The 10,787-nt window shown below is 44.4% G+C and overlaps 1 protein-coding gene and 1 long non-coding RNA gene across 2 annotated transcripts in view; one reads left to right on the top strand and one right to left on the bottom strand.

The window, feature by feature from the left end:
- Positions 1-6: 6 nt before the first annotated feature.
- The window catches only part of RSPO3 (R-spondin 3), a 61,490-nt gene continuing 50,709 nt past the window's right edge, over positions 7-10,787 (top strand). The window contains exon 1 of the mRNA XM_035321879.1: positions 7-585. Coding sequence (XP_035177770.1) covers positions 489-585 — 97 coding nt within the window. The 5' untranslated portion in view covers positions 7-488. The remainder of the gene's footprint in view (positions 586-10,787) is intronic.
- LOC118164370 lies at positions 1,671-3,894 on the bottom strand. Its single transcript, XR_004749458.1, has 2 exons — positions 3,782-3,894; positions 1,671-2,529 (listed from the first exon to the last, which is right to left on the bottom strand). It is a non-coding gene; the product is annotated as an uncharacterized LOC118164370 (long non-coding RNA).

Here is a 10,787-nt window from a genome sequence, read left to right as displayed (position 1 = left end):
CCCGCCCTCGCACACTCCTCTCTCTCGCACGGCCGTCCGTCCGTCCGTCCGTCCTGTCGGCACCTCGCCCGCCCGGCGCACGCACGCAACCCCCCGGCGCCCCCACATCATGCTGCCGGCCGCCGGCACGGCATGGACCCCGGCGGCGGCTGCACGGCTCCTCTCCGCTGCTGAGACCCCCCTGAGGTTTGCGGCAGGTAGCGGGCCGGACGGTTTCCAAGTGCAATAGGGAAAAGCGGAGGGGCGAGGAAAAGGATAAAAAAAAAAAAAAAAAGGAAAAAAAAAAAAAAAAAAAAAAAAAGGGAAAAAAAAAAAAGGCAAAGGCCACCAGCCCAGCCAAGCCCAGCTTTGGATCTCAGTGCAGGTATTTCTGCTGCTGTGTTCATCCCTTGCCGCCTAGCACCCCGATTTTTTTAATTTTTATTTTTAAAGGAAAGGAAAAAAAAACAACCAACGAAAAGGAGAAGTCGAACTCTCAAAGGGTTACTATGCAATTGCGACTGCTTTCTTGGTTTTTTATCACTTTGAACTTTATGGAATACATTGGCAGCCAGCACGCCTCCAGGGTACGGCGACAGGGAAGAAGTAAGTGCGAAGAGATTTATACTTTGATAACTTGTGCTTCCTCTCGTTGTGCCGTTCACCTGCTCGGGAGCTCCGTGTGCCCCCGGCGCCTTTGCTAGCGCTAGAAAGCGAGTTCCGCTCCCGCGGCGCGCCCGAGCGGATTTGCTGCGGGAGTTTGGTTGAGTTGGAGGGATGATGGAGGCGAGCTCCCAGCCCCTTCTGCTTGGCTCTCTCACCTCGCCGGGATGAGCAGCGCCGGCTCCGGGAAGACCTGCGTGTGCTCCTTTTTATCTTAATGTCCGGTAAAGGGGAGCTCTGCCTTTCTTAGCGCATCCCAAAGGGAAAGCAGGATGACGCGACAGGTAACTGGTTTTGGCCGCGATGCTCCGAGAGCCTTTCTCCACCCTCGGACACTGCTTAGCGATCCGGGGGAGGAAGGAGAGGGCAGCCCCCTCCCCAAGAACGGCCGGGACGGACCAACACCGCAGAGCAAGCCCAGCGACGGGGAGAGGGGGGCTGGGGGTCCTCCAGCTTCCACTCACTGCGGTGGCACCGTCCCGGCTCGCCGGCTCTGCCCGGGGACTGACGCCCTAGATTTCGGACGGTTTTTAGTGCCCCTGGGACGGAGGGAGCCCGCCCCGTCTGACCCAGCCAGCCCCGATGCCCGCCACAGCAGGCAGCCGACCGGGGCCGGGCTGACGGCGGGTGGGGACCAGGGGTCCCGGGGGCTTAGCCGGGGGTCCCGGGGCAGCACCCAGGGGTCTCGGGGCAGTACCCGGGGGTCCCGGGCCATACTCGGGCTGGGACGCCGCTCCGGACCGAGGTGAGGAGGGTCCCTGGGAACGGCGCCTGCAGGACGTCGCTGGTCCCGCTTGGGGCATCGGCAGGGCTCCGCTGTGGGGACGTGCCCCGGGCCCGGCCACCCCCGGCAGCTCGGGGCAGGCACTTTCCGCGCACCAACGGCGGCGGGGCCGCTTTGGTTGCGCCTGGCGGCGGCAGATACCAGGGCAGAAAGCACGGCAGCCTGCATTTAATCAGCGAGGGGTGCGCCGTGTTACCACCTCGGGGAGGGGGGCGGGAGGTGCTGTTAGTAGCATTTTTTTTTCGCTCTGCCTTAGCTCCCTTCCCCCGAGCGCCGCTGCCAGCGCCTGAAAGCCTCCTTTGTGCGCTTCGCCTCCCCGCACAAGCTCCGATTCACCCACGGAGCCTTGCAGCGGGGCGCAGCACGGCCCTGCACTGCCCACGGCGGAGGGAGCACCCGGGGCTAAGCAAAACACGTCAGGGTTGGCCGATTTATTGTCTTTGGCAAGGGAGCGCCCCGCAGCCTCCATCCCTTCCCACCCTCTCCTTTAACCCTGGCAGCCGCCTTCCCGCAAGCTGCGGCTGCCCCGCGCACCACAACTCGCGCGGGGCCCCCGACGGCCCCCGACGGGCGCGGTGCAGGGCTTCGGCCGGGGCGAGAGGGGGGACAGGACCCTCTTGGGGGGCAAAAGGGGGCACCGCGGGGTCCCGGCGGCGGGGACTCGCAGCGGGGGCAGCCCCGGAGCACCTTGTGCGCGCCGTGCCGTGCCGTGCCGGGCCCAGAGCCGGGCCAGCGGCGACCTCTGCTGTCCTGTGCCGCGGCGGGCAGCCGGCGGCAGGTGCGGCGCGTCTCGGCTCGGCTCGGCCCGGCCCGGCTTGGCCTGGCTCGGCTCGGCCCGGCTTGGCCTGGCTCGGCTCGGCCCGAACGCTGCCCCGCGGGGGTCGCCAGGCCACTCCTATGGGGGGCAAGGCAGCCACCGTGCTGCCCCGGGCTGCTGGGCGCAGGGCAGCCGCTATTTGCCAGCATCGGGGCTGCCGGGTGAGAGTGTGCGTGTGGGAGAGCGCTTGTGCATGTGTGTGCTCCTCGCCTGGTCCTGCCCGGGTCTTTCTTAGCTCCCCTTCTGTAGCTGCGTAACTTTCGGGAACGACAGCCGGAATTGCTGGCTGAAAAAATTAAATTAAAATAAAATAAAATAGCTCGTTTGGTGCAACATAGGGAAGGTACCAAGAAGTTGCTCACAGTTTTCTGTTTACAAGATGGGAGTTAAGCTAAATTCACAGTGGAATAAGTGGCTGACCAAAAAAAAAAAAAAAAAAATCACAGCTACAAATAGGTGGGATGGAAAGCTGGCTCCTTGTTTTGTAAGATAAAGTAAATAACCACCAGAACATCTCACCTAGGCATGGTGCACCTTGTCCGCTGGTTGAGGACTTTGGATCAGGCTGGCTGTAAGATGTGTTCTGGTGTAACCACTGGGTATTGGGCGCGAAGCGAAAATTAGAGTGTGTTTATGGAAGTTGTTATAGCAGAGGTTAGGGTCACTGTCTGCACTTACTATTTTGGCTTTTAAAATCTATAAATAGTTAATCATGAAGACTGCAACTTGAAAAAATGGCAGTGTGCAGATAAAGAAGACACCTGTCAAAGCCCTCTGTCTGCTACGTGGAAGTCTCTCTCTGAATTTCCATTTCTTTTTTCCTCGTCAGCTTCCTTTAAGCATACATCCTAGTCCTGTTGCTGGGGAAGTGCTTTTGAAGTTCCATTCTACCTCTGCATTTTTAAATGCAGCCCAAACTACTTGCTGTCAAGCAGTGAATCAGTGAGCTCGTGTTACTTCATTTTGTTAAATATCCGAGGGCCTATTCTATGTTGTATAGAATCTATCATGTTTTATGCTGTCGTATTTTAGGAGAAAGGAACGGCAAAGCCTGAACTGACTAATTCAGAATATGCTGGGCCAAACTCTCAGCTCATATAAATTTAATTTTCTTTCTTAATTTACCCCAGCAAAAGGACCTGGACATGAAGTATTACTTATTTTGTACCTGCTGTCAAAGTAATCTTTACTAGGAGCAAAGTCTGAACTTTCATTCCCCAAACTCCTACTGCATTTACTAGCTTGAGTATCCTAAATTTCTGTCTCACATGGTAAACACATAGTTGGCTGTAGAGAGGTGAAACTCGTCTGAAGTCAACAGCAGAGTGCGGACAGGGGATTGTGTCCATAATTAGACACAGCAGACACGATCAATAAAAGTTCAAAAGCAAATGTGCCATTAGCAAAGAGATTTGTGTTTTTATTCTGATAAGAGCACTTAAGATTAACAAACTGAGTTGCTCATTCAGGTCCTACAAGAGAGATTAATATGCAGCGAGTATAGAGTAGCATACCAATAATTGAGAAATTCTATATACCTGCCACTGAGTACAGTTTTATTAGACAAAAGTAGGATTAAGTCAATAGCTCCAAAATATTTTGGCTCTGCAGATCACCATCAACCCTCAAAACTTAGTACCGACAGTTGTACACCTTTCTCATTGACCTTTTAACTGCTGGAAATGAAGCATTATTTGATATGGCTCTGTGAATGACCTCCGGAGCATTTGCCGTGACCCCGTGGGCTGTGAGTGAGCCGGCGGCTAAATTTGGGAATCACCAGAATAAACACAGTGACAGAAAATAGATAGAAAGTTCTGCGTTTGTATCGTAGTTCCTACACCAGGGTGTAAAACTGTCAGCACGATGTAGTGGAGCTGCAATGTGCCATGGTGCCTGATACTGGTAGCCCATCGGGGCCTGATGCTGGCAATTGCATCCTGCCTTTGTCCCTTTGTCCCAGGGTTCCCGAAGCAGCAGTGCCATCACCGTAAAGGCGTTTGCTCCTTCGGCCGCCCCTCCGTGGTCTCCTCCAATGCTGCAGGACGGCGGGTCTTACAGCGTCCGCTCTCAGTCACAGTCATGAGTGGAGTGGTCCACCCAGCCAACGCTCTTGTCTTCCTCACGCACAGTCTCTTACGAGTCCAAAATTAAGTCAGTGCATGACTGTGCGACCGAAAACACGGCTGTATGAAATAAAACAGAAGAGAAATGACAGAATGCAAATTGGCAAAATTACGCCTTCGGTTTTTTTACACCCTCTAGAAGAGTGTCATCCACACGAAGTTAAAATTTACTTCTTTTGCAACAGGAAAAGAGGAATTACATTATTAATCAGAACAGTGTTACATTTTGGAAACTTTTTAAATTATTAATAGTTTACCATCAATATGTATATTTCTAGTACCTATATGTATGTTTAGGTTTGGCATGGCACAGATGGTAATACAACATATTCTAAACATAAAATAGGTGTTGTTATTATTATTTTTTTAAAAGGAAATAATTTAGTATCATAGTGCAATAATTTAGGGCAGAAGTTAGCCAAGCGAGCAGCCATCAAGTAAGCTGATTCAGTCCTTGGGCAAGATTAAATTATTTTCGCTGTTAGTTCTCTTTCAAAGTATTTGTATATCGCGGATACATTATTATTATTATTATTATTTTTCTGTGATGATTGCATATTTGTATTTTCAGAGTAAATACTTAGCTGGTGACAAGTGCATTTTTTTTTTTTTTCATTGAAACTGTATTTCTCATTTTTGGATGAGATCCTGTTTGTTTCGAAATAGACTGTAAATTTCCTATTACAGTCATTAGAAACAAAAGCAGCCGTAGGACTATTTCATCGTATTTTCATACACTATGAACATATTTCATAGTAGTAATATATTAAATAATTAAATATTAGAAAACCACTACCCATTGCTGAAAGCATTAGAAGAATTACAAAGTAGTTAATTTTTTTGTCTTGTTTTGTTTTTAAACTATATGTGCATGTAGAGCCGTGCTTGAAGTGTACTATCTGCTTGTAGAACAATGTGTTTTATTATCCCAAGAGCCTTAGTATGCGAGACTAAAGAACATTAGACCAGTTCCTATTTCATATCTGACATCTGAAATGGTGATAATTTCTTTTTTTTTTTTTTCCTTTCAGCTGCCGAAGGCATTTTAAAAACTATTTAAAATTTCTGTTAAATTCTAAATGCATATATCACCACCACTTCCTAAAACCATTGATATAGGATGCATATCAGCAGATATATAAAAAGCCCTATATTTATTTGCAGAAAAAAACAAAATCTTATGTTGTGATGATTTTAGATCTTGAACCTGCCTCCATAGTTTTCAGTGGAGAAAATCCCATGAAGTTTCCTGGAGCTGGGGAGGGCTCTTTTTTCTGCAGAATCTCAGGAAAGATTTTGAGTTTGGAAGAAGTCTTGTTCTGGAGTACTTGCAAAATTTTGCAATCCAAATATGTATGATACCTATATAAGAAAAAAAAAATGCCCTGTACCTTTCAAAACTCTGATATATCATCTGCTTGGGAGGCAGTCCCCTTCTTAAGCATATGAAAAGAACAGCTATTTTACTATTTTCACCTACTGACCTGACTGAAGTCAATACAGTTAACGCTGAGATTATTTTATTCTTTTAAGCTGTGTACCAAGCCTTTGCAAATCCCTGGTCTGTTCCTTCTTGCTGTAAAGTTTTTGTTTTTGTTTTTCCTGAAGACAATGCAAGTTCTAATACCTAATTAACAAAAATTGAGTGAAAACTTAAAAATCAGATGTACTCAATATCTGTTAAGCCTGATCACTTTTCCTTCTAGTTAGTAAAGCACCTGTTGACTTGACTCTTGCTGTTATCCACTAATGTTAATAAGCTGTCTATCATTTCATATTAAATCATTTATAGACAGTGACTACTCAGAAAACTCATCCAGTAAAACCATGGGGGTTCTTAAGAACTTCCCCCCTTACAATAAAGTTGTCCTTTTTGCTCTTGAAATAAATTTAAAAGTTGTGAAAGCTGGTGAAAGAGATATAAAGGCTAATATATATATATATATAGTCTAATTTCTAATTTTGGATTCTGAACAACCCAAAATCACTTTGCTAATTTTTCACCAAAATAATTCAGAACAAAGCAACATTATCAGATGACAAAAGGCAGCTGAAACTATACTTTTTTTATACAAAAGTCTGTCTGTCTGCAATTACCACAAAAAATGCCACAGATAAAAATATTCAGAGAATATTTGTTCATGCAAAACATGTTCTGTCTCTCTCTCAAAAATAAATAGATAAATAAAATATTAATTAAAAAAAAAAAAGATCTACAACGTTTTCATAAATAATTGAATTACTGGCAGTGACATAATAATTACTTATTGGATACTTTGTCATAATAAAACCCAAAGGGATTTATTAACAGTTTATATTTTTGTTGTTAGTCATGAACAGTGCAATGAGCAACACTACTTATGGGTTAGCTGACTAACAAACATCTTTATGTGTTTCGATTTCTTGCTTGTAAGCTATAGATCACACATGTTCAAATGTTACTATTTACTTGTGTGATTAAAAATAGCACCTGCTCCAGGAAAAGATCCACAAAACCTACATAGCTCCAGTGCTGCTGATTTGGGGATCGGAGCCGAAGGGTGAGGGACAGGAAGGGAACTTCGCGTCTCACTGGGATGGCACTGAGCTCCCTGCACTGCGCCGAAGCTTTGGCTCCACATAGCAGGGTAATTTCGGGAAGAACATAAAGGGATGCTTATAGTGATACTTTTAAATGAAAGCAAAACCTTGAACTGCAGGTCTATACAGAGCTATGGTAGTGTGCTACTATAAACATTATCCTTTCAAGCTCCTTGTAGTGTGTCAGCTTTACGTCCTGACATGTTTCGTGTTTAAACTTAAAAGGTTCGAGATGGGATTTCAGATGTTTGATGTTTCCTGCAGGGTAAAGCAGATTTTGGGGCACTGTAAAATAAAACAGGAGCTCATTGATGGGTGTTGGAATAGCAATGATGTGTGATTTCTGTGGCTTCCTGTAAAGTGCTAGGGGAGAAAGAGCAAGGCTCAGATCCAAGAACGGGACTTAGGTGCCTAAGGTGTGTCTGGGGCAGGATTTAAACACCTGAGTCCCTTACTTTCAAAGCCCTGTTTAACTGCCAGCTCATCCCTGAAGCATGGGCATTTCTCAGAAGTTTTGTTGTTTCTACCATGAGATGTCAGCTTGCCGATACTGAGCCTTCACCTGGCACAGGAGACTTCTGAGCTCAGGTCTCTTCTGCAAAGTCTGAAATTTTCTCTTACAGAAACCCTGGATAAAAAGGCAGCAAACAGAGAATAATGGTTAATAAAAATAACAAACCAAATTTATTCCAAAGGTAGTGCAGAACTCCCCACACTGCAGGCAATTGCTTATTGACAGTGGGCTTACAAGCCCGCTCCGCTCCTGTGCTAATGGGTGCAACCAAAGCACCTCAGATGACATGGGCTAGAGTCAGGTGAGACAAAAGAGTTACTTTACTCTAGTTTTCCAACTACTAGCTGAATATTTTTGCTGCTAAGGTTTTAGATACATGAAGGGTCGCAAGGCTGCTGCTCCTTCACGGTGTGTTTCAAAAGACAATCTGAGGCCTCTTTTGCTTTGTGAAAGAACACTGTAGCTTGCAGGGTTGTGCACTTGTGCCAGGACACCAAACCCCATGGATAGTCAGGATCTCAATCAGTTTCTGACCCCAGCTGAGAATTCCTTGCTCTCTTTTTTGGTCAGTCCGTTTTGTAGGCACCCAACACTTTCCACGCATTAAAAGGCAATTTGGATGCCCCTCTCAGGGCTGCTAACAGTACTTCTACCAAAGCATCAACTGAGGGCATCGCTACACAAAGCAGCGATGTTCAGAATAGCATTAATCCCTCATCAGTCACTAGTTCATCCATCCCACTTCTCTCCAAATAACTAACCAGGGACTAGTTTTCCTGGTGATAGCATTCTAGTGGGAAGTTACAGCAGATGTAGGATTTGAGCATTTTTTCCTCATCTCCCTATGAAGTGAGGAAAAGCATTCCTTGGAGGAAGGAAAAGGAGAAAGCTCTCATGTGAGCCAGAAACATAGGAGCAAACAGCTGGTGCAACAAGGTTTCCATTGCATTTCTTGACTAACATTTACAAACATCCACATGAACCAGAGCTACTAAAACCTGACACTTTAATATGTTTACAAAGTTTATATATGTTATCAGCACATGTAATACTCCCAACAGGATTTATTACAGGTTCCTTTAGCAACAACATTTTTTATTCATAACAGCTCCACTGGTCAGAGAGAGGAAAACAGCCAGTTTCTTCAGAGCATGCCTCCCACGCACACTTGCCCTGCATTATTGGATAGCTTATTCATGAAGATTACAAATACCAGTGTCGGCAAGTGTTTCATAACCTTGTTTCCTTTTCCTAGAATGTTCATAATTAATTTCACTATGCTTTTTCTATGCCACTGAATAAGGGGTTGCTGGTTTTATTTTACTTTATGCTACACTGCTGAATGAAGAATTATCCCTGCAAAATAGAACCGAGTGGGACCAAAGGATATTTATTTAACATGAAGTCAGAGTCAGAAGATGTTAAGTGCCTGAATTTAGCAAACACATGGAGAGGGATGAAGATTCCAGAAAGTTTTAGTATAACACAGCATTGAAAATAATCAGCTAGGATGAGGCACTGGGCATAGTGTCCGCAGATGTCATAAGATCTAATAGACAAGATCTTACTGGCAGGAAAGGTAAATAAATTACACAACTTGTTATTTTGCAAAGAAATAGGTTATGCTTTGCAGTCCAAAATGAAGTCACACATTTGTCTTAGGTTTCTGTTTTATGAAGAGTTGAGCACTTAATGAGTTTCAGAGTTGAGGATGTATTAAAACTGAGCATGCAATTCTGTATGAGAGCATAGAACTGGTGCTACATCTCGGATAAGTATTTTTAAGCCCAAGATCTTGGTTTTACAGATATAATATTTTAAATGTGCTGTTTAAATTATCCATTGAGGAGAAGCTTCAGTCATGTAAGAAGTTGTTGATAGGATTCAGGTACGAGTGAGTATCAGCAAGAGGACATCTGTATGGCTGCTTAGGTCATGTATTACTTCCAAGAAAAGACTAAAGTTATTTTAAGTAAGAGGTAAATGTAAAAACAAATTCCCCTGTATATATTGTGGACAAAAATATTTTCCTTTCTCTGTTGGTATAATCTATTTCTGGTAACAACCTACAAAATCTATGTGATTTGAGAATGCTGTTTCTCTTCCATAAATGGGTGCTATGTCCTTTCATCTGAGTAATTCTCAGAAAGAAGAAGCTGTTACATTACTAACTCTGAATTAAGTATATTTAAGGAAATAATGTAACAAATGGTGACATGTTTTATGATTATGTGATCTCTTAAGGGCCAAAGTGGGCTCCATCAACATGAAAATTATGGAGGAGATTTCACATAAGCTTTCTTTTCAAATTTATTTGTATGCTGTGGCTGGAGACTCTGATGAACACAAATCTTCCCCAGCTTTATGGAGGTGTGGAGCAATGTGAACAGGGGGTCTTAGTCCTGTTTGCCAAGATCTGGCTTGCCACAAAGGAAACTGTAGACTGTACACTTCCAAGATGAGAACAAGCTGCCATTCACCTCTTCCTGAAATCATATGATTTCCCACCTAACCAGTGCTAGAAGTTCATTTTTTCCTCTGATTAAATCAAAGCTGAGTCCAGATAAAATAGATTAATCAGAAGAGTTGTCTTCTCTTGCATTTCCCAGATTTACTGATTAAGTAAAAAAGGATTTAAAATACAGTTACCACTAAAAGACCACTGAACATTACAAAAGTAAGGCCACGATCCTTTCTGAAGCCTTGTATAATTTGTTGTCTTGAAGAATAAGTTATTTGTCTATGGAATTTCTTGGTTGAGTCTTCCATCCTGGTTTCCTGACTGTCTGTGGTTAGTGTTGTGTGCACCGAAAAGGGCCTGTGTTTTTCATCTGGGATATGCAGAGACCTTGGGCACATCTTGTCCAAAAGAGATCAGATCAGCCACAGAAATTGCAGTATTGCTTATAAGGCAGCTTATTCAGTAGAGACTTCCATCACTGTCTCCCAGTTCTCTCTTTTACATATTTCATCCCCTAGAATCACGCAAGACACAAGCCTAGAGCTGTCATCCTTGAGACAGAAAAAATACCCTTTATGCAGCTTTTGCCTATGATCTCCTAAGAAGATCTTTTTGACCATCATTTATAACACTTGACAAAAGTGTCAGAAAACCACACACCTACCAAAAATGCAGGATAGTGTTTAAAGCCATTCACAAAATATTACCCAAATAAACAATTTTGTTTGAAAATATGCTTATGCATGCCTATATATTTAGTCAACTGTGTCATTCTATCTTTCTCCCTGCCCTTCTTATCTTCATCTATATACAGTTTACATAATATATATACATACAAATTCACATAGACTCAAGCAAGAATT

The sequence above is a fragment of the Oxyura jamaicensis genome, chromosome 3, assembly GCF_011077185.1.
Source record: "Oxyura jamaicensis isolate SHBP4307 breed ruddy duck chromosome 3, BPBGC_Ojam_1.0, whole genome shotgun sequence".
Lineage (NCBI taxonomy): Eukaryota > Metazoa > Chordata > Aves > Anseriformes > Anatidae > Oxyura > Oxyura jamaicensis.
This window is presented reverse-complemented; position numbering and strand designations above follow the sequence as displayed.